The 22,795-nt window shown below is 51.1% G+C and overlaps 2 protein-coding genes across 5 annotated transcripts; one reads left to right on the top strand and one right to left on the bottom strand.

Moving 5' to 3' along the window:
* Positions 1–125: 125 nt before the first annotated feature.
* Positions 126–5,425, bottom strand: tctn2 (tectonic family member 2). 2 transcript variants are annotated; one of them, XM_047016669.1, is made up of 18 exons: positions 5,245–5,425; positions 5,017–5,130; positions 4,838–4,908; positions 4,521–4,722; positions 4,330–4,430; positions 4,026–4,225; positions 3,730–3,850; positions 3,448–3,604; positions 3,258–3,350; positions 2,794–2,916; positions 2,637–2,711; positions 2,363–2,461; positions 2,126–2,243; positions 1,934–2,037; positions 1,305–1,449; positions 1,055–1,198; positions 529–617; positions 126–424 (listed from the first exon to the last, which is right to left on the bottom strand). In XM_047016669.1, exons 1-18 carry the CDS (start codon positions 5,339–5,341, stop codon positions 303–305), a joined length of 2,175 nt encoding a protein of 724 aa, XP_046872625.1. In that variant the 5' UTR covers positions 5,342–5,425; the 3' UTR covers positions 126–302. The 2 variants fall into 2 exon arrangements, with proteins under 2 accessions (XP_046872625.1, XP_046872626.1); XM_047016670.1 differs by lacking the exon at positions 2,794–2,916.
* Positions 4,672–21,155, top strand: si:ch211-225b11.4 (thyroid adenoma-associated protein homolog). 3 transcript variants are annotated; one of them, XM_047016654.1, is made up of 31 exons: positions 4,672–4,758; positions 6,142–6,322; positions 6,403–6,489; positions 6,587–6,614; positions 6,701–6,849; positions 7,117–7,239; positions 7,972–8,140; positions 8,314–8,477; positions 8,694–8,778; positions 8,867–9,003; positions 9,098–9,295; positions 9,598–10,327; positions 10,467–10,619; positions 10,786–10,895; positions 10,987–11,147; positions 11,422–11,597; positions 11,729–11,893; positions 12,245–12,381; positions 12,935–13,072; positions 13,194–13,298; positions 13,635–13,835; positions 13,923–14,073; positions 14,188–14,437; positions 14,596–14,832; positions 15,011–15,203; positions 15,360–15,551; positions 16,084–16,334; positions 16,446–16,619; positions 16,773–17,036; positions 17,432–17,634; positions 18,020–21,155. In XM_047016654.1, exons 2-31 carry the CDS (start codon positions 6,272–6,274, stop codon positions 18,376–18,378), a joined length of 5,541 nt encoding a protein of 1,846 aa, XP_046872610.1. In that variant the 5' UTR covers positions 4,672–4,758; positions 6,142–6,271; the 3' UTR covers positions 18,379–21,155. The 3 variants fall into 3 exon arrangements, with proteins under 3 accessions (XP_046872610.1, XP_046872609.1, XP_046872611.1); XM_047016653.1 differs by lacking the exon at positions 4,672–4,758 and adding an exon at positions 5,750–5,960; XM_047016655.1 differs by lacking the exons at positions 4,672–4,758; positions 18,020–21,155 and adding an exon at positions 5,750–5,960 and having other exon boundaries at positions 16,773–16,818; positions 17,432–17,540.
* Positions 21,156–22,795: the final 1,640 nt, after the last annotated feature.

The following is a 22,795-nucleotide window of genomic DNA, read 5'->3' as shown; positions in this document are numbered from 1 at the left end:
AAAATAAGAATCAATTGCAAAAATGTTTCATTAACTTTTAGTCCTTAAAAAGTTTACATATAAAAATACAAACAAGTCATATTTTAAATTCTTTTTTTTCCTCTTCTTTTATTTTTAAGAGAAAATAAAGACATGCAAACAAAACCTGCTTAGATCTTTAATAAACGTTTGACCCACCACAACAATTTCCGCTTATTCCAAAAATATATATAAAACCATTTCAAGCCATAATAAAATCGCCAGTGTAAGGAATACAAGTGTTCAGCAGTCTGCATGTCTTTGGTCTCATGTTTGGTACAATACTAGATTGAAGCGCTGTTCCAAGCCTGTCTTATTTGTTTCCATGGTGTCCCGAGAATACAGGAAGCAATGAAGAAAAACACCAAAATGAAGCCTTTAGCCAGAGCCTGGGAATATGGCTCACCTGGAAACAAGGAATGCGTATATGAATAATGAATAACATAAATTATATTTACATTCACAATACTGCCACAATAATTGATGTACAACTGTATTTCATCGCGTCACCTGTGTAATATCTCGTTAGCGGGAAAGCCAGTTGAGGCCAGCACACATCGTTTCTGTCACAGTCGTATTCTGTGAAGTTAATCTGAAACCTGGACGACACGAAATTTTAATTTCAGACAGCAAACTTCCTTCATGCACAACCCAGATCCAAACAGTAACACAGACCCTTTTAGACCCTTTTTTGCTCAAGCACCCCTAAATTTAATCTCAGCACCCCTAAAAATAAGAATAACAAATATATATATTATTGTTTATTATCATTTGATGCTGGTAGTTCATGAAGTTAGGGACATCCTAAGTTTTCATTAATTCAATATTTTTGCATATTAATACATACATGTATTAATTGTTGTCTAGTGAAATTAGGGATTTATATTACCAAGGGGGTTTAGCACTTTTGCAAGGCACTGTATTCATGTCACATTCTCATTGGGGGCTGAGCACCCCTAAAGGTCTGATCCTAAAATCGCCCCTGAAGTAAAACAAAATCATTTATGAAATCCGGCTTCAGTATTTGCAATGTCACCTGGTTTGGGGCGGCCCAGTGCTAATGAGGATTGAGGTAAAGGTGATGGAGGAGGTGAGAGGGAAATTCTGCGTCACCGCTGGATTGAGACACGGCGTTGGATCTCCACCTCCACACCCCAACCTCCATGTGGACTCAGTGTAGCTAAGATAGGGGCAAAAACTAATCACACAGAGCACTACAAAACTAAAACTACGTCATTTTAAGTATCTGTTAGCTTGAATTTCCGATGTTTCGCGTCGTCTTCTACCTGACTTCTATGGCTTGGATTTCCCGCTGAGGTACTCCCTCCACGAGCCCAGAGACGAGGCTGCTAACATGGATGTGCAGGTTGGCTGGAACACCCGAACATGACCCACTCGCATCCACAGCCTGGGCCGAGTTTGGTGTCAAAACTGGGGGTGAGATGGTGCAGAGGTTACATTTTACATTACATTTATTCATTTAGCAGACGCTTTTATCCACAGCGACTTCCAAGAGAGAGATTTACAAAAGTGCATAGGTCACTGATAATAATTAGATGCCCCCAAAACATTGCGGGTAGCAAAAACATGAAGCATACATTGAGAAAAGCAAATAAGTGCCAATGGGAAGAACCATAAGAGCATGTAGTTAAACAAGTTACAATTAAACAACATGAACCTCAAAAGTGCAAGAGTACAAGGTTAAGAAGGGCCTTGGCTACTATAGACCAGCGTTTCTGCATCCTCACACTCTGGGGACCCCCTGCCCAGCACATTTAAGATGTTTCCTTCTTCCAACACAACTGGTTCAGGTGAATGAGTTGTTGCCAGGATTGAGAAAGGCTGACATAGACAACAAAGCCTAAGCCTTCTCCATGTTTCGTAATAAAATTTGATTTCAGTCAAATAAGCTTACATGTTATGTTCACCCAGTCCGCCAGGTTCCGAAAATCCGGCTTTCCTGTTCTGGCTACATGTGTTGCTGTTACCAGATTAGCCTGAAGGAAGCCAACCGTCTCTCTAATGAAGCGAGAACAAACAACGTAAGCCGTTTATGACTTTTAATAAACAAACATTGATTCAACATCCCAGTTAGATGATTACAGACCTGAGGAGACTACACTGAGACAGGTTGTGGAGGTTTACAGCTAGCAGGCATCCTGCCGTCGAGTTCTCCCCAAACACAACTGGCCTCAATTCTGCAGAGTCACAGAACCCAGCACTTACTGAAAACAAAACAAAACGGTTGAATACACATTCAGTCCATACAGGCAACATTATGTCCATTCAGCCAAAGGTCATATTTCCTTGGCCTACTATGCAAACTGAATGTGAAAGTAGCTACCTGGCCTCCACAGGTGGATTGGGGTCCTCTGCATTACCCCTGTGTCATTTCCAAAGGTGTCCAAGATCCCACCAATAACAGGTCGACCCACTTGATACCCTGAAAAAATCAAATACCAGTTAAACCAATGTACCTCATTCAAATTTTGATTACACAGTCCCCATGTACGCTGTAAAAAATCTAAATCTTTATTTATTACATGCCAAAAAATATATATTTTTATTGATTGGTCTTTAAATGTATTTTTTTGTGGTGTTTTATTCTCCGTACTAACCTGGGTTTCCAGAGTTAGTCTGTGCCATGACATCACCATTTAAGAACACAGCAGAATACCTTGTCGTTAAATCCACTGTGAGGACAAGAAAATCCAACACATCAAAACGATGATACTGGTGTATAGAAAAGACTGCGTGAAAACATGAAGCCCCTACCACTGCCATTCAACGGGACGTCCCCTACTGAGCGTGTCAGAGTGATGTTGGTGAGCATGTTTCCCTGCCAGAAGAAGTTGTAATCCAAAGCCAGGGTCACATTCTCACAAACCTGACTTCCATCTAGACAGGTTCAAAGAAGCATCAATAAGTTAGCAGGATCAGATAGCTTTGCGGTAAGGGAGTCTAGCTATTAATCAGAAGTTTAATCGGTTCGATTCCCGGCCATGCATAAGGAAGTTGTGTCCTTGGGCAAGGCACTTCACCCTACTTGCCTCGGGTAGAATGGCCCTGTACTAACTGTAAATCGCTCTGGATAAGAGCGTCTGCTAAATGACTCAATGTTACTGTAGCAGCCGGGATATAAAACACATCAAAAGGATTCCGAAGTGTACTGACCCATTCATGAATATTGAATTTGTGAAAAAGTGTTGCAGTGTCTCCGTGTCATCTGATCTCACTACCTGGAGGTGGAGAGGTGTCTTTGATGTCAGGACTCGACACAAAACCAGTCAGGTCAACGACTGTTTCATCAGTCACCTCCACTGTCACCACACCTGGACACAAAGCACATACGAACAGCAATCAGGGGAAACATGGTGACATGGACAGAGAGAAAAGAAAACGTGATATCTGACAGGGAGTATAACACACCTCCTCTGCCATCTTTTACTTTGACCTTCAGGTCAGCAGGATTTGTCTGTAAGGGGGGTTGGTCTGGGCAGGAGAGGAGACGCCTAGAACATTCCGCGTTGAAGTTCTCCAAAAATGCCAAAGGGGCATTTTCAACACACTGACCAATCAGGGAGTTCTGTATGATGACATAAACACCACGTACACAACATTGTCACAATCTTGACGTGAACGATGCATAATATTGACAGTGCTGTCATCCTTGATCCTTGAAACACACTTATAAATAGGCCAATATCCCACCTGAGGCACGGTGAAGAAGCGGTTGTTTGTGGTGAAAATGGCGTCTCCCTGGCGATACGGAGTAGAGGGAGGGGGGGTGGACGGCACGGGCGCTTGGAAAGACGGGCCAGGTTTAGGTGTGCTGGAGCAGACAGGGATGACAGTCAGACAGCAGCAGCACATGAACAGAACCTCACACGTCAACACAAAGTTGTTTCCCCAGCGTACACAGACTAAGTCGTTGATTTTTGAGTCGGTGAAGAAAAACACAGATCTTTAAATCCGGACGAGGAATGCTGAGAGCGTGTGTGTCTCACATGCTCTGTCCTTGGTAGAAGAGTCCCAGGTAGGGGTTGTTGTCAGGCGAGGAGGTGACGCAGAGGAAAGGAAACCAGTCTGGGGCGTTTTCGGCAGACTGTGCTGAGCACTGGTAATCAGGAGTCGGGGAGACTTCTCCTCCAAAGGGCCCCTGGAAACAGTGTCCCTCGAAAAGCTTCTTGGTTTTATCAGAACAGTCCTGACAGAGCAAAGCAACAAAGAAAATAACAGTTTCAAAACATACTCTCCATGGAAGTAGACAGTTCTTTTCATTGACCCGGGTGTCATGGAGGATGTAGATACCTTGTCACAACAGCAGCGGATATCACAAGCTCCCACAGTAAAGTCACAGGGGCAGGGGCCCAGGGGCTGGAAGACTTGGTTGGGAATCACTGTTTTATTTTCTAAGACGATATGGAAGAAGAATGGTATATAATACTAACAACATCCCGTTTCTTTGACAAAGGATTATGGATGCCAAGGAGAAAACTCACCAGATCCAGGGCCTGATGGCAGAAGCAGAGCATAGATCTTAACCTGGATGAGCAGGGTGGCCTGGGGAGTTCCTCCTCGACAGGCCGACACCCGGAGAACCTCCAGGACGCATAGCGGTTCTAGACAACAGTCGTCACCAGTTTCATTACTGCCGCACAGATAAAAGCTTCGGTTTAAACTTAGCTGCACCTGCAACGAAGTCTGAAAAATAAAGGAGAAGGACAAGTGGAGATCAAGGTACCAGTCATAACAGTAACATCTTAAAACTTCAGTTCCGTTTTTATTGATGGATATCAACAAGGTACTGTGAGATTACCTTGCTCACTGATTCTTGTTTGAGAACCCACTGAGATGGTTGTTCTATGCATGATGGGGGTGGAAGTTGACCTGCCAGAAGTCAAACTGCCAGATGTTAAACCGATCAGCCAAAAACAAGTAGTATCTATCAAGTGGTATCACATTTCTTGGTGAATCCAACCCCCGCCCGTACGGTACCTGTTGAGTTTGACGGAACTATTGGCGTCAGTGTCAGAGTTATTCCAGACGTATCTCCAAGCAACAAAGACGAAACTGATGGTCCAGATGCGATGATATATGAGGGCTGAAAAACTGTAGTATGGATACATTAGCTAGAAACCTGTCAACAAACCTGCACACCGCCATCGTCGAACAGTGCTAGCTAGAACATTTCATTGTGTATTGCAATGCAAGTAAACTCCTTACCAACATTGCTCGAAGCTTTAGAAAGTAGAATGATCTGACATATCCACGCACAATTCCAAAAACTTTGCGCAAATGAATTTAATGTACTCTTAGCCATGTCTTAGGTTTAGGTGGTCGCCACATTGGATAAATGTTTGGGATGTCTATGGCAACCAACAAGCAGCCAACCATAAGCGGTCTAGTTCTTGTTCGCTTGCATAGAAAATAACACGTTGCCATTGTAGCCAATGCTAAACAGCGCGATCCGTGCCTCGGAATGGGAATGGACTGTAAATAATCTTGTCCTGCAAAACTATTACGATTAATTATGTGCTGTTGTGTGAGTATTTATGCTACATACAGCCTTTAAAATTGTAATTTCCAAAGGCAAATGTTTAAGAGGGATTTATTTTATACACAAGATTACAATTCCTACATCCATTCCTAAACACGAGATGGCAGCACCGTATGTGCTTGGGCTGTGAACAGTCCCACAGTACCATAGAATGAATTTGACAACAACGAGGAGGTATTTCTAGGCGGCGGGCATGAGCAGGCTGAAACAGCTTTACCAAGTATTTAGACCAGGAATTTAGTTAGAAAGTCATCATGATCCATGTGGAATCTGTCGAAGATCAGATAACATCATTAACCCATGTGATACCTGGGGATAAAGTGTCCCCAGATGTTTGTACAACCCTGAAAAGTTTCTTTAACAAACTAGATGAATGTTTGAGGTAAATTGATAAGCTTGATTCGAGGGTCTGTTAGCGGAACCAGCCTTGAGTAAAATGTTACAAAGTTTTCGTCACTGCCACTTGCAGCATACTTCAAACGATAGCTACATTTTGTTGCAATGCAAGGAACAAATGACTTAAGGCTCATATTTATGTCTGTGTGTTGTCATGCGTCAATCAGGGCTGAAGTGAAGAGATCGAAGGAGCGCTGCCTGGACGAAGCAGTTCAACTCCTCAGAAAGATTCCCGTGGATCAGCTGGAATCGTTGGATGAAAAACACCTTCACCTTCTCATCAAGCTTCTCCTCGCTATGCAGTTACAGACGGCGAACATCTCCACTGCCAGTCGCAAGTTAGACCAGGTCAGGCAACTCTTTCTCACGTCTGTTTGGGTTAGACGAGTTAATGCATCATCTTAAAATACGTCGTGTATTCTTTACAGATGTTGGTACATTTGGCTAAGGTGAACCAATCACTGGTTTTTGGGGAAACCCGACGTTGTATACACGCCATAGTGGACTCTGACCAGGTAACTCGCCTTGCCTTTCCATCCATGATGCTATAATTAATAACAGGATTGTGTTTTTTGTCACCTCGTTTATGTTTTTTCTTCTTTTTTTTTACAGACATTATCAAGTGAGGACCTTCAGAGAGGTGAGTTATGAATTTAATTCTCTTTATATTTTGAGAGAGATGGTGAAAGACGTCTTAGACCAGCTGATGTTCCTCCCCGTTTCCAGCCTGCATGTTCCTGGAGGACAGCGCGGCGGGCCGCGAGGTGTGGCGAGGCGTGTGTCCGTCCCTGCTGGGGAAGGTGGCGGATCTGTTCCCCTGCATGCTGGAGCAGGAGGCCTGGAGGAATGGCCCGCTGTGCTACCTGGTTGTCAAGGTAACCATCTTGCCCAGTCGCCTCGTTTGCCTCATATCGGGTTTGTAGCGAAGCACCGCTTCATTTAGGAATGGGTTTAGCTTAGTGGGGAGAGCGTTTCACTGCAGATCAAGAGGTTGCAGGTTCAAGTGCGTCCTCTGTACGTCGCTTTGGGTAAAACAAACAAATACATTTACAACTGAAAGTGATCATGCTGATTTATACCCGTTGACACAAACAGAAATGAAAAGATTTGACTGCTTACTTTTCGACCTGTTCCTTCTCCAGGTTTGTTTGCAGATCTTCCAGCTGCTGCCGGGTGAAGTGGCTCCGCTGGTGTGGGGGGAGGAGAGGGGCAGCCCGGCCCTGCAGAGCATCCTCCAGTGCCTCATGGACATCATCCTGGGCAAGGTCTGTACGAGCCACAGCAGAGCCACAGCAGAGCCACAGCAGAGCCACAGCAGAGCCACAGCAGAGCCACAGCAGAGCCACAGCAGAGCCACAGCAGAGCCACAGCAGCCTGTTAAACTGGCTCTGATCTATCATGTCTTCATCCCCTGCACCCATCCTTCTGTCCTCCCTCCCACCCTATCATCCTCCTTTTGTTCCATCCTCCATTCCTCCCCTCCTCTCATCCTTCCTCCCCTCCTCTCATCATTCCTCCCCTCCTCTCATCCTTCCTCCCCTCCTCTCATCCTTCCTCCCCTCCTCTCATCCTTCCTCCCCTCCTCTCATCATTCCTCCCCTCCTCTCATCATTCCTCCCCTCCTCTCATCCTTCCTCCCCTCCTCTCATCATTCCTCCCCTCCTCTCATCATTCCTCCCCTCCTCTCATCCTTCCTCCCCTCCTCTCATCATTCCTCCCCTCCTCTCATCATTCCTCCCCTCCTCTCATCATTCCTCCCTTCCTCTCATCATTCCTCCCCTCCTCTCATCATTCCTCCCCTCCTCTCATCATTCCTCCCCTCCTCTCATCATTCCTCCCTTCCTCTCATCATTCCTCCCCTCCTCTCATCATTCCTCCCTTCCTCTCATCATTCCTCCCCTCCTCTCATCCTTCCTCCCCTCCTCTCATCATTCCTCCCCTCCTCTCATCCTTCCTCCCCTCCTCTCATCCTTCCTCCCCTCCTCTGTCCTGAGCAGTGCTCCAACAGAGATACCCGTCTGCTGGCGGGGACGGCCGTTGCCATGCTGATCAACACGGCCCCGAAGGAGGGGACACCGGAGGAGGGGGCCCTGGAGGAGGGGGCCCTGGAGGAGTCTGGGGGCGGGGGGGCCGCAGCCTGGAGCCTCCTGCAGGTCTGTCTCTCAGGTACGTGACAGCAGCACACCTCATCCCCAGACTCTGCAACACGTGATCTGTCACCATGCTACCAGGGGGGTTTGTCACCATGCTATCTGGAGGGTCTGGATCTGCAGTCAGATGCTCCACCGCTCTGACACATCCCCTGACGCAGATCTGGCTTGCTGATTCTTCTCCCCTAGAGGTGTGGGTGCTGGCTGTAGGTGGTGTCCAGGTGCAGTGCCGTCCTCGGGGGCAGGATGGGGTGGAGCGCCTGGCCGTGAGCAGAGGCCTGCTGACCTGCTGCCGGAAGGACATCCTGGTCAGTCCTGGTCCGTCAGGGCGCCCTGGGCTGGACACCCCGCAGGTACGGCTAGTGGTGCTGCTTCTCTCTCATACACCTCCCAGCCTTGACAGGAAGTTAATGAGCCTTTACAGGAAGTTGCATAACCTTTACAGGAAGCTAAGGAACTTTTACAGGAAGTTAATTAACCTCAACAGGAAATGTTGCTATTGTTTCTCATTCACACAAAACTTTTAGCCTAGCATTTGTTGTAATAGTTCAATCGGACTGTCTTTATAGTCGTGTTTCCTCCTGGACGGGTTATTCCACCTGGTCTCTGCCCTGTGCGAGGAGAAACTAGACTGTCATTACTACGTCTTTGAAGGTAAGCAATGTGCGTTGTTCTGTCTAGAGATGTAGCGTACGCACATTAAAACAGACCAAGTGTGATGGTGTTGTCTGTGTGGTGGCAGTGTTGACGCTGTGGTTGAAGAGCGTGAGAGCGACTCTGGCAGAGATCTGGAAGGTCACAGCAGCCCCTCTCCTGTCTGAGGACTCGAGCCTTCAGACACGCCTCACCCAGGTGATCTGGAACAACGCTGAGAGCCCAGTGAGTAGAACGCCCTCCCCCCCTCCCCCCCTCAGGTGACCCCACCGCCCTCGTCGTCCTGGTGACCTGAGCATCCCTCCTCGCCCGTCCTCAGGTGGAGGGCGTGTCTGAGTTTGTGCGCAGTGCTTTCAGTCTGCTGTTGGAGGTGTATGAGATGGACTGCCAGCGCTTCGGAGACACTCACAAGACCCTGTATGCATCTCTACTGGACAGGGTGGCCAAGCTGCCCTGGGGCACCAAGGCTAAATACCCCCCCCTCTGTGCTCTTCTGCCCTACCTGGGCACCCACATGGTGAGGGTCAATGGCGTCGTCACGACTACACCCCATGCAGTGATTTGATTTGTTGAGATTGAACATAAGAATATCTACACACATATATGTATTGTGTATATAGTATACATATCTGGGCATATCATTAGGAACAAATACAAGTTTATCAAAAACGCTGAAATGATTTTTTATATTTTTTTCTCAACCTTGCATTATTATACTACAAAAGTTTATAGTTATGTAGATATCTATATATCAATATAAATACATATATTCAACCTAGAGATGACCAAACATGCTTTTCTCATTTTTGATTGGTCCAGGTGCTGGTGCAGTACTCCGACCTGCCTGACCACCTCCTCAAGTGCCTGTCCACCAATCAGCTGTCCCCGTGTGCCACAGAGCTCTACAGGTGTCTCCTCCAGCAGCAGAGGCGGGAACTGTGTGAGGTCACCGCCCCAGAGGCCCCACCCACCGAGCTGCAGATGGCCAATCGCTGGGCGGCTTACTGGCGTCCTTATCTACTGGAAGCCCTGATGTCTGATGTGCCTCTAGTCCAGACCAACAGCTCCACCCACCTGCTGCCCTGCACCCTCCGCACCTACCCCGCCGCCGTGGAGCCTCTGCTGGCCCACCTGAACCCAACCAGCCCCCAGGAGCTCCACGCCTGGGCCTGCGTCGTGAGTGTCCAGCGGGCCACGTCCGGAGCCTCCCCCTGGAACCTGGAGGGGCCGTCCTCCCTGGACACCCTCCAGCTGGCGCTGGGCTCCGCGGACGACAAGGTCCGCCTGGCTGCCCTGGACCTGCTGTGCTGCTGCCCCAGGACCAGGGAGCCCCCCCGCCCGGAGGAGCTGGCCCTGCTGAAGGCTTTCATCCCTCAGAACCTTAACAGTGACTCGTCCCCGTTCCGCCAGCACCTCCAGGCCCGCGTCAGGAAGCTCCTAGTCCGGGTCCGAGACAGCTGCCTCGCCCTCCTCCGGAGACGGAAGGGAGGAAGGGTCGGAGACAACGCCTACTCTGCCGACGGGGGCGGGGCTCTGGGAGAGGGAGTGGGTGAGTGAGAGGGGAAGAGGGAGAGGGAGAGGAAGGAGTCTGAGGTGAATCCACTTAGTACAGTCCATAATACTCCAACATCATAGATGATCCATCTGTAACAAATAACACAGCACCTTAAAACCCTCTCGCTCTGCAGGGTTTGTGGAGTGGCTGTCTCAGCTGCCCTGCTCCTACCTGGCCCCTGGTCACAGCTTCCAGAGGAAGAAGACTGTTCTGCTCCTCCTGGCCGCCGTGCTGGAGACCTGCACCGACACCTGGAGCCCAGACAGGAGGAAGGGCCAGCCCCCAGGTCAGGCAGCGAGCCTGGGGCACGTACCCCGCCTGAGAGGGCCTCTCTGGAGCCCCTGCATCCACAATCAATCCATATTTATTCATAAAGCACTTTTAAAAACAACCATGGTTGACCACCGTGCGGTTCAGGAGGGGAAAATGATCACGTCTCCTCCCTTCTTTAGTCAACATGGCTTCTCTGATCGACTGGGCCAGGCAGAGAGGACTGTGGGATTTCTTCTCCAGGTCCAAACAGCTGGTCCTTATTGGATGCCTCGAGGATTCGACCAATGAGGTACGATGCGTGCGTCCGCAGGGCGGGTCTAAAGCAGGGGTGTAGAACGTCTGCGGTGGAATGACTCTGTCCTCGTCGTGTCCCTCTCCAGATCAGGGAGCTGGCGGCCGACCTGCTGGCCAGGTTCTTCCCGGGCCGTCTCCATGACGACGTGGTGGGGGTGGTGAGCAGGAGAGCGGAGATGCTGGTGTGCAGCCCGAGGGTTCCTCAGGCCCAGACGGGGGCGCTGATGATGAAAGTCCTGCTTCAGAAGTAGGCTGTGCCTCTCTCTCTCTCTGTCACTCTCTCCGCCTCTCTCTCTGCATGTCTCTCTCTCTCTCTCTTTGTCTGTCTCTCTCTCTTTGTCTCTCTCTGTGTCTGTCTCTCTCTCTTTGTCTGTCTCTCTCTCTTTGTCTCTCTCTGTGTCTGTCTCTCTCTCTTTGTCTCTCTCTCTGTCTTTCTGTGTCAATCTCTCACACACACACACACACAACCAGAGGAACACACAGTTTCTGATGAGACCCTGGACCCTCCTTTCTGTTTGCAGGTGTGGAGACCGATCCCAGGTGCCTTGGCAGGGGTGCAGCCCTAACCCCAGCCCCGGAGGGCAGGGGGTCACCCAGGCCTCCAGCCTGGTCCTGTACCTCCTGAAGGAGCTGGATCTGCACTACCAGACCGCCAAGGCTGACATGATGCTTGCTGCAAAGACCAGACCCATACATGGTGAAGCTCTCAGCCACACACACACACACACAGACAGACACAAAGACAGACACAAGGACACCTCCTCCTTCAGCTGTCCGCTGCAGGGCTGTCCCCTCCACCTGAGCCCAGCCCTGCTCCATGTCCTGCAGGTGTGCTGAGCGCCCTGGAGAGGTGTCTGCTGGAGGCCCCTGGGAGCCTGGGCGAGGCCCTGGACCGCCGGGCCGCCGTGGAGCTCCTGGGGCTTCTGGAGGACATCACACAGCTGCTGCTGGGCGCGCTGTACGGAGAGCAGCACGCCAGCGCTGCACACACAGGTACATTTACAGTCAGTCACTTAGCAGACGCTCTTATCCAGAGCGACTTACAGTAAGTACAGAGACATTCCCCCCGAGGCAAGTAGGGTGAAGTGCCTTGCCCGAGGACACAACGTCATTTTGCACAGCCGGGAATCAAACTGGCAACCTTCTGATTACTAGCCCGATTCCCTCACCGGTAAGCCACCTGACAACACGCCTCCCTGGAAAAACAAGGGTTCTAGGATGGGAATGATATGACAGGGATATCCTATAACAGCTTATCTAAACCCTGGTCCTCAGGGCCCACTGGTCCTGCATGTTCTAGATGTTACTGTGTAACCATCCTGTTTGACCCTGTCTCCTGGTCAGACGTGCCTCCGTCCCTCAGTGACATGGGCAGGGCCATCGGCTCCCTGGTGGCCCAGCGGGCAGGGGACGGGGAGGAGTGTGTGCTGCTGTCTGAGGAACACAGCCTGGTCCTCACATGCTGCTGGGTGGCCCTCAAGGTAGGGCACACCGCCCCTCTTCCTCTCTCCTTCCCTCTCTGCCTCTCTCCCCACCTCCCTCTCTGCCTCTCTACCTCTCTCTCTGCCTCTCTCCCTCCCTCTCTGCCTCTCTGCCTCTCTTCCCACCTCCCTCTCTGCCTCTCTACCTCCTTCTCTGCCTCTCTACCTCCCTCTCTGCCTCTCTACCTCCCTCTCTGCCTCTCTACCTTCTTGTCTGCCTCTCTACCTCCCTCTCTGCATCTCTACCTCCCTCTCTGCCTCTCTACCTCCCTCTCTGCCTCTCTACCTCCCTCTCTGCCTCTCTACCTCCCTCTCTGCCTCTCTACCTTTCTCTCTGCCTCCCCACCTCCCTCTCTGCCTCTCTACCTCCCTCTCTAACTCCCTCTCTGCCTCTCTACCTCCCTCTATCATACAAAATGTTTCTGTAGATGGAGTTATGATGACATGTAGGCAGCGATCCTATACTCGGTGTACTAGTGTGCTCCGTAAACATAGGAATGAAACTAATAGATGACATGACTGAACTGAACTGTTTTGTGTTTCTCCTTTTCAGGGAATTGGAATCTTCCTGGGTTCCCTGGTGGAGAGACTCCTGACTGGGTCCACAGAGACAGCCTGTTTCTTCACGCTGGAGGACATGCGAAGGGCCTCCAAAATCTTCCAGGACATTCTCCTGAAATGCCGCCACTGGGTGAGAAAGCTGCCGGTCGGAACCCCCCGGTCGGAACCCTCCGGTCGGAACCCTCCTGTCAGAAGAAGAACAGAAGTCCTCGTGGAGCCTCGGCAGTAACGCAGGTGTTTGTGTCCACCAGGGGGCGGTGGAGGGCTGCTGTGTGGGCTTCACCAGGTTCTGCGCCTCCCTGCTGGGCTGCTGGGACCCAGAGCTGAGGGCCATCCCAGCACACATGCTGCAGCAGGTACCCCAGCCACGCCCCCAGGCCAGCCACGCCCCCAGGCCAGCCACGCCTCCAGGCCAGCCACGCCCCCAGGGCAGCCACGCCCCCAGGGCAGCCACGCCCCCAGGCCAGCCACGCCCCCAGCCACGCCCCCAGGCCAGCCACGCCCTCACGCCATCCTCATCCTCACCCCTATTCTATCCTGTGTTCTACATGTTTTCTCTGCTCCAACTTAGCTTGCTCCTCCTGTGTGCACATGTCCTTACTAACACTCTGTAGAGAACATGGCTGTAGGTGTGGGGTCTAAGGGGCTGTGTGTGTGTCTGTGTGTGTCTGTGTGTGTGTGTGTGTCTCCAGGGGCTCCAGGTGGTCCAGTCTCCCCGGGGTACGTCGGTGACGCGGCGTGCGGCTGGCCTGCCCATGCTCATCCTGTGTGTGGTGTCTGCTGAGGAGGCCAGCATGGCCCGGCCCCTCCTGGCCCACAGCGTGAACACCCTGCTGGGCACGGCCAGCGCCGCGCTGCCCCAGGACTGGGACCCCACCCTGGACCTGCCGCAGGTACAAGCACACCTGCACCGGTTCACACAGTAACGTTAACGCCCCAGGTGAAGGCTGTCACATACATCCCCTTCCTCCCTCCTTTAGGTGTCTGCTGTCCACACCCTGCAGGCCCTGGTTCGTAGCTCAGGTCTGGGCGTGGCCGTGCTGCAGTTCGCCTCCTCCGTGGCCATCTTGTCCCTGACGCTCCTCAGTTCCCCCTGCTGGGCCATGAGGAATGCCGCGCTGCAGCTCTACAGTAAGAGAGAGCGCTGCTTAGCCTAGCTTAGCCTAGCTTAGCCTAGCCTAGCCTAGCTTAGCTTAGCTTTCAGCAACACTTCCACAGTACTTTTTACTGTGATCCTCCCTCCAGGTTCACTGTGCTCTCGTATGCTGGGCCAGCGCTCTGGGGGGGAGCAGGGCTGCTCCCAGCATAGCATGTCCCCCCAGGCCTTCTTCACCCACTACCCCGCCCTGAAGCCCTTTCTCCTGGGGGAGCTGAAAGGTGCAGCGGGGGACCTCCAGGGCCCCTCTGGGGAGGCCAGGCTGCGCTTGCACCCCTCCCTCTACCCTGTCCTCACCCTCCTGGCTAAACTCCAGCCTGGGGTCCCAGACCACACAGGGTGAGCGCTGTTTTCCCTTTCGTTATAGAACTCCCTGGGGGGTTGGCGTTTAGCTAATGGGCCAAGCCGTTCGAGAGTGAAACGCTCATGGATTCGGAATCAGCCGCGTTGACATGGTAGCCGTGACTACATAGTGTGCTGTTGTGTTCCCGCGTCAGAGCGCTGGCGAGCTTCCAGTCTCCCCTCCTCCAGCTGGCCTCCAGCCCCGTCTACAGCGTGCGTGTCATGGCCGCCGACGCCCTGGTCGCCATGACGCCACCCTCGGAGTACCTGAGCACCCTGCTGAAGCTGACGGGGGGGCTGCCGGCGTCCCGGGACGTCTGCTGCCACAACCGCCTCCACGGAGCGCTGCTCCAGACCAAGGCCCTGCTGGAGAGGGCCATCCCCACACACAGGTCAGACAGCATCCACCTTCACTTCAGTCACGTTCCTATTCAGAGAGACCCACTGAGCGTTTGCAGAAGGCTGGGCAGAAGAGCAGGGATCGGTGGGTCAAGGAGCCGTCTGGGTTTTACACTGTCTGATTGGACGTCACTTTGGATCAAATTGTGTGTGTGTGTGTGTGGAGTGCAGCGTGCCGCTGGGTGAGGTGGTGAGGCGTGTGGAGTCCAGGGTGTGGCTGGTGACTGGAGCCCAGCGCTGCCCCCTGGTGGCGGGGGTGTTCCTGGGCGTGGCGGGGCTGCTGAAGGGTCTCCTGACTGGGGGCCGGGCCCCGCTGCGTGAGGCCCTCCTGGAGGAGCTACGGACGCCTCGACACAGGCTGCAGGTACGGACACACACACACTGACACCTCAAGTCAAGTTCCAGGTACTGTAAAACATTCACACAAAAACACACACTTACTGAAAGAAGTCTCCCCTGGATGATGTTAGGATGTGGTGACAGTTGGTGACAGTTGGTGACACATCTGTCCCCCTCACAGGTCGGCACATCCTCCTTCCACCAGAGTGCCATCAACTTCCTGTGTGTGATCGACACCAGCTGGGCGTGTCAGGTCTGGGAAGCATTCCCCACCTACAGCCCTGATCTCAAGCTCTCATTGGTCAGTTGGGTGGCCGAGGGGCAGAGTTGGAGAGGGACCAGCACACAGCAGATGATGGTGAAAATACTGCAGGTGAGACGACCTCTCCCAGAGGTCAAAGGTGACCCCCTTAGGGAGAGTGACCCCCTCTCAGACACCTGACCCCACCAGCTCCACCCTGCGTCAGAGCACCAACACAATCGCAGGAAATCAAGGCGGCAAATGTACGTCTGACTTCATTTCCACGCAAGGGCGAAATCAGGCGAGAGATCTTTATTTACCGCGCTACAACGACTGGGTGTTTGTGTCGGCTATTATATTCCGTCGTCAGGGAGACGGGAGCGCGGCCAGGCAGGTTGAGGATATCCGTGTGCTGTTCCCCAGGCCTGAACACCTCCCTCTAATCTCCCTCTGAGCCAGAGGGGGTTGCTCTCATGATCGGCCCCTCAGTCTTCCTATGTTTCCTGTAGGATAAGTCTGATAAGATCTTTCACTTTCCCCTCACACCCAGCCTGGAACGATCCATTGTTTCCCTCTGCTCTCCATCACCATCGGAGCGATTAGCCTGCTCAGGCTGGGCCCTGTGTTACAGCCTGAGAACCTGATGGTTGTGGTGTGTTTGCAGGCCAGCCTGCAGGAGGCGCTGTCGAGCCAGAGCACAGAGTACAGCAGGACCTATCTGACCGCCCTGGTGGCCGTGATGATGCCCGAAGGAGACCCTCCGCTGCCCCAGGAGCCCCCTGCGTCTGCCCCTCAGGATGAGGCCTCCCTGCTGGGGTGTGTGGAGCTGCTGCTGGGGCTCCTGGAGGAACACAGGGGAGGACCGGAGTTCCTGTCCCAGGCCCTGACCGCAGCCAGCCTGCTCCTCTCCCAAAGGTCAGCCCCCCCGCTCCACGTTTCCCCTCACATCCACTGCTACCGTGTCCCAAAAACAAACTAAAAACCCCTTCCTGCATCTTGTTTCTTCTTCCTGTCCTGTTCCCTCAGCCTCGGGTCCAGCCTCTTCCCCCGCTGGTGTGGCGTGCTGGAGGAGCTCCGGGCCCCTGAGGCCCCCGAGGCCATGCGGGCGGCCTGTGCCCTGGCCCTGTGCCTGGCCGGGGGCCCCCTGCTGAGTGCCTCCCTGAGGGACCACGCCCCCCTCCCCAGCAGCATCAGCACTAGGTAGAGGCCCCAGGCTCAGACATCAGCACAGATCCCTTCAACTCACTTGACATCTGTTTCTAATATCGATATACGTACATCATGAGCTGTTTGTAATTTGGATGAAAGCATTTGCTAAGTGAATAAATCAATAAGAAGCGTGGTCGTGTGCAGGGTGATCCACACGGGCCTCCACCTGCTGCTGGACCAGAGCCTGCAGGTGAGGACCAGAGCCGCCTGCTTCGCCTCGCTGCTGTCCCACGCCTCCAGGGAGGCGAGCGGCCAGGTGTACCTGCTGCAGGTGAACCGGGCCCTGCCCCTGCTGCTGGACCTGCTGCTGGAGGAGGGCTGGGACTGCCCCCACACCCTGGAGGGCCTGCTGGGGCACCTGCCGGGGGCCCACCTCCGCTCCGTCCTGGGGGAGGCCGGGGGGACAGGGTGAGGTGGTGTTCACAGACGTACAGGACAGATGACAGGGGTCAGGGGTCAGGGGTCACTTCATACACGGCTGATAAATACAGTCGACCCAGCCTTTTCAAACATTTAAATTCTGCATGTTGTAGATTCTACAACATGCAGGACTGGGTGTCCTGAGGACCAAGGTTGAGAGAGGCTCAGATGTTTGTGTTAAGGGTTGTGTGTTCAGGGTTGTGTGTTAAGGGTTGTGTGTTCAGGGTTGTGTGTTAAGGGTTGTGTGTTCAGGGTTGTGTGTTAAGGGTTGTGTGTTCAGGGTTGTGTGTTCAGGGTTGTGTGTTCAGGGTTGTGTGTTAAGGGTTGTGTGTTAAGGGTTGTGTGTTTAGGGTTGTGTGTTAAGTGTTGTGTGTGTTCCTCAGGTGTGCCAGTCTGTATGAGCAGGACGATGCCAACGTGTTTGCCGAGCCCTCGGTGATGTCAGCGAGCCTGCTGCCGTACCTGCGCCAGCTCTCACACAAATACCCACAATCCTCTGCTCTGGCGCGCCGCCTGAATGCCTGGGCGGAAGTGAACGTCCCTGTGGTGCTCTCCGGCCTCGCCGTGTGCAGAGACCTCCACACAGGTAACACACACACACAGGGAACACACACACACACAGGGAACACACACACACAGGGAACAAACACACACACAGGGAACACACACACACACAGGGAACACACACACACACAGGGAACACACACACACAGGGAACACACACACACAGGGAACACACACACACAGGGAACACACACACACACAGGGAACACACACACACACAGGGAACACACACACACACAGGGAACACACACACACACAGGGAACACACACACACACAGGGAACACACACACACAGGTAACACACACACAGGGAACACACACACACAGAGACACACACACTCATACCAAGGGCTATCTGACCTCACCGGTTGTGTATCTGGTGTCTTAAACTGGTCTCTCTTCTCCAGGTGAGACTCTGGACGCTGTGTGGTTCTCTCTCCTCACGGACCCCCGTTTCCATGGCACCCTCTGCGGCCTGTTTGTGCGGGCGATCTTCCTCCTCCATCTCCTGGAGGTATCTCACGACCTACGACCCCTCTGTGACCCCTCGTCCCTACGCAACGACATCCAGAACGTCCACGCTGCCCTGAGTGAGAGAGGGGTGCAGCTCCCCGCTGCCCTCTCTGCCTCCCCGCCCGGACCCCCCCCGCTGGGCCCCGCAGGGCCCCCCTCCACACGGCCCCCCCCCGCACGGCCCCCCCCCGCACGGCCCCCCCAGCCAGCAGCAGACCTACTGCCCCCACGCTACCGGGGAGCGGACTGCTGACACTGCATCCTGTTCTGGAGCTCTTGGCAGACGAACACTTGATCACATCACATCACTGTTGAGAGGGTTGCTGGATATCAACCAGAATGTATGTGTGTCTGTGTTTTGTGTGTGTGTGTGTGTGTGTGTGTGGGGGGGAGGGAAGGGGTTGTAAGACAGGACATGCTGTGTAGCCTACTAAGCAATTCCGTTCTCTCACTGAAGCCATCAGCACACTGTCAGGAAGAACCCTCTGTGTTGATGATGTGCTCATGTTATGCACATATGTCTCTGAATATGGGTAACAAGGACGGTAAGAAGGAGTTGCTATTTGTCAAGATGGGGATTGACTGCAGACAGTCTCCCTTCTGTGGAGGCCCAGTCCAGGCTGCTTCCAGCTGCCTCCACCTCTCCTGTCATACCTTCAGCAGCCACAGAGGGGCGCTCTCCTTCACTCACAGAAGCCCTGGGCCTGTCCTGGTCTGCTTATCTGTTGGGGTGGAGACGGTGATGTAACTGTGGGGTGGGAGGGGGGGGGGGGTGTCGGAGGGGGACCCAGATGCTTTCATGCCCCATTAGAGGCCTTCTGCCTGGGTAAGTGTCCATTTTCAGGCCGGGACCATAGATGAAGATGATGGACTGCCTGGAGGAATTTATGGAGGGGGGGGGGGGGGGCAGTTGGTTGCTGTGCAACCGGCCGCATGGGGATGCATCATCAGAACATTGGCCCACGGTTTTAGAGAAAGAGCCTTAACCAGCGTTTGGCAAATGTTTGATATGAAGGGAACAGACAGAAGAGCTGGCTCTCTTCAGAAGTGTTTAGAGAGGGCAGGCTGACCTTCCCCTGGTGTACCGCAGAAGGTCAGTTCATCAAGGACAAAGTGTTCTTCTTCTCTGGTATGAATAAACACGTGATAAAACGTCCGGCCGATTAAAGATGTGCTGTCTGTTCCAGACGATGGTTTGACTGAGTTGCTTGTTGTTGGAAAGACGGTTTAGATGACCTCAGAGTTAATGTGGGGCTCTGTAGACAACAAGGGTTTTGATTGGTGTAAGACAAGGGTTTGTGTTGTCTGATCGCACTGGGGTATTCTCCTGTTTCCTGTCACCAGCTCATTGTCTTTCCACTTTGTGACATCACTATCATGTTATTTAATGTTGTTGTTGTTAAATGTAATTATGTTTGTAGACACTGGGCCTGTTTTGACTTACTATGTATTGAATAACATTTACATGATTTATGTAATGAAACATGTCATCTCTATTTTTAATGTTTTAATTGCTGGTGCTTCTCTTATAAATTGGCTTCAGGCATTTTATGCAACGTCTTGTGATGTAAAATTTGTATAAATGATGAGAGGGTGTCTAGTCCTGCTGGATTTAGACATACCCTGAACTAGAGCCAGCATCTGTAAAACTTTTCTCTCAGAAGAGAATAGTGCACAAACAAAACCAGTCCAGCCACCATGTTCCGCCACAGGCAATTATGTTGGAAGGTGTGCTTGGAAACACAGGTAAACATTGTACAGATACAATAATATCGTCAAAAATAACCAGTGATTTCTTCTTTTGAAGAGAGATGATTACTGACCTAAAAACTTAATCTGGAAGTGTTTCATCACTCCTATGATTTCTGTGATCTTCATTTGCCTCTTAAGATGTGGCAAAAGTTTTTTTTTCCCCAGTGGAAACTTGGTAGATCATTGAGAGGGAAATGAAGCTGTCCTGGTCCAGCCAGGGAGCTGTGTTTCCTGAACTGTGGCCTGGTTTCCTGTGCGTTTGGAAGCTGACCATCTGGCCTGAAGGGAGCGTTCGTTCCCATTCCCCGAGCGTCCTCGGTTACCTGGAGACAACCGACAGACTTAGTAATTCTGTGTCCAGCGAAGGGATATGAGGAGTGATTATCCACTGGGAAGAAGGCCAAGCTAGCAGCTAGCTGTTTACTCCATTAGGGAACAAAATATGCTGCTTTTCCTCACTGATGTTTAAGCTGTTCAACTGGTGTGTAAAGAAAATGTTCTAAATAAAAGTGTGTGCTGAATGAATACATCGTAAGTGGTTAGGAAAACTGATGTATAGATACATAAAACTTCAGTGGTTCATCACATAATATTGTCTGACTGTTATGGCAGGAGAATGTTATGTTTGCAGTATAGAGTTAATTGGTGTGTACTGCCTTGTACTTGTTGAACTTGTATCACAAAGAAACAGGGAACGCCATGTGTCACGGGGCACAAAGCACCGAGCTTTCAGAACAGGACAGAGAGTGCGAGAGGGAGCGGGAAGAGGGTGTTTGTGTTAGGAATGTTTCTGATAGCAGGAAGGCCGTTTGTTTGAAAAGTGTTGAGTTCACACCGAGTCATGCACCGCCCCGTGGGCCTGTGGCCCTCTGGGGTTAGCAGACAATGCCAGGGGCCTCTCCCCTGTAAGCAGCCTGCTGCGTGGGACCACAGAGGGGCTTGTGATTACCCGCTGCCCTGGTCCCTCAGAGGCCTGCTCCATCAGGGATGTCAACATGGGTCCATGACCAAGACCCTGGGTAGATTTAGAAACGGTTGATGTGAGATGTTGATGAATATGAGAAAACAAGGATGGGTGCTTTTGTTGTCAGTAACACACATCTGTGAAAAAATATTTGGGGGGTAATTATTTGGCTTAGAAATAGTCTGTTAACTAGTCAGATAACAGGTTAGTGTTTGTACAGTGCTGCAAGGTTGAGTATTTGCCCTGCATTCTCTAATTTTAGCCTGTTGTTTTGAAAGGGAATAAAATGGGGCAGTGTGGCAATTATTTTCGAGTAACGTGTTTCGTGTCGGCATTTATGAGTCCAGTTAATTCTGTAACAAACGCTCCATTTCGGAATGTGTTTCAGTGTCATAGTCTTTTCATCTTTTTCTTCTAATTTCATCATTGCTTTGTAGTGTGTGTTGGTAACAATTATGCTGTTTGAGGCTAGATATCTTCATCAAAACAAACGGAAAGCAAAATATCTTTTGTAGATTACAACAGAAAAGTGGGTGGTATATTGAGCCCCCAAAAATGCCATGACGCTCTCAGGGATTTTGTTGGTGCTCCAAAACTGGCTCAACATCTACAGTGCCCTCCAAAAGTATTGGAACAGTGAGGCCAATTCCTTTATTTTTGCTGTAGACTGAAAACATTTGGGCTTGACATCAAACGATGAATGTGAAACCAGAGATCAACGTTTCAGCTTTTATTTCCAGGTATTTACATCAGGATCTGATGCACAAATTAGAAAATATCACCTTTTTGTTCGAACCCACCCATTTGTCACGTGAGCAAAAGTATTGGAACATATGACTGACAGGTGTGTTTTGTTGCCCAGGTGTGTCCTATTACATACATTATTCAATCAATAAATACCACTGAATGTCTACACTCAGGTTCAGATTGGGTAAGATAGGTTTTGTCTATGCAGACTGTATTCAGAGGTGAAAACAACATGAAAACCGGAGCGCTGTCTTTGGGTGAAAAACAAGCAATTGTGAGTCTTAGAGAAGATGGAAAATCAATCAGAGCCATTGCAGAAACATTGGCCATAGCCAGTACAACCATTTGGAATGTCCTGAAGAAGAAGTAAACTACTGGTGTACTAGGTAACAGACGTCGAACAGGTAGACCAAGGAAAACATCAGCAGTTGATGACAGAAACATTGTAAGAGCTGTAAAGAAAGACCCTAAAACAACTGTTAGTGAGATCAGCAACAACCTCCAGATGGCAGGAGTGAAGGTATCACTATCTACTGTTCGCAGAAGACTTCATGAACAAAAGTACAAGGGCTACACCAGAAGATGCAAACCACTCATTAGCAAGAAGAATAGGAAGGCCAGGCTGGAATTTGCCAAAAAGTACAGAGATGAACCTCAAAAATTCTGGGACAAAGTTTTATGGACTGATGAGACAAAGATTAACTTTTACCAAAGTGATGGAAAGGCTAAAGTTTGGAGAAAGAAAGGAACTGCTCATGATCCCAAACACACAAGCTCATCTGTGAAACACGGTGGAGGTAATGTCATGGCTTGGGCTTGCATGGCTTCTTCTGGGACGGGCTCATTAATCTTCATTGAGGATGTAACACATGATGGCAGCAGCAAAATGAACTCGGAAGTCTACAGAAACATTTTGTCTGCCAATTTAAGGAAAGATGCAACCAAACTGATTGGCAGAGCCTTCATCATGCAGCAAGATAACGACCCAAAACACACTGCCAAAACAACAAAGGAGTTCATCAGGGGCAAGAAATGGAAGGTATTAGACTGGCCAAGTCAATCTCCAGACTTAAACCCTATAGAGCATGCATTTTACCTGCTTAAGAGGAGACTGAAGGGAGGAACCCCACAAAACAAACAACAACTGAAAGAGGCTGCAGTGAAAGCCTGGGAAAGCATCAAAAAGGAAGAATGCAAAAGTTTGGTG

This window comes from Hypomesus transpacificus, unplaced genomic scaffold (genome assembly GCF_021917145.1).
Source record: "Hypomesus transpacificus isolate Combined female unplaced genomic scaffold, fHypTra1 scaffold_42, whole genome shotgun sequence".
In the NCBI taxonomy this organism is placed as follows: Eukaryota; Metazoa; Chordata; class Actinopteri; order Osmeriformes; family Osmeridae; genus Hypomesus; species Hypomesus transpacificus.
This window is presented reverse-complemented; position numbering and strand designations above follow the sequence as displayed.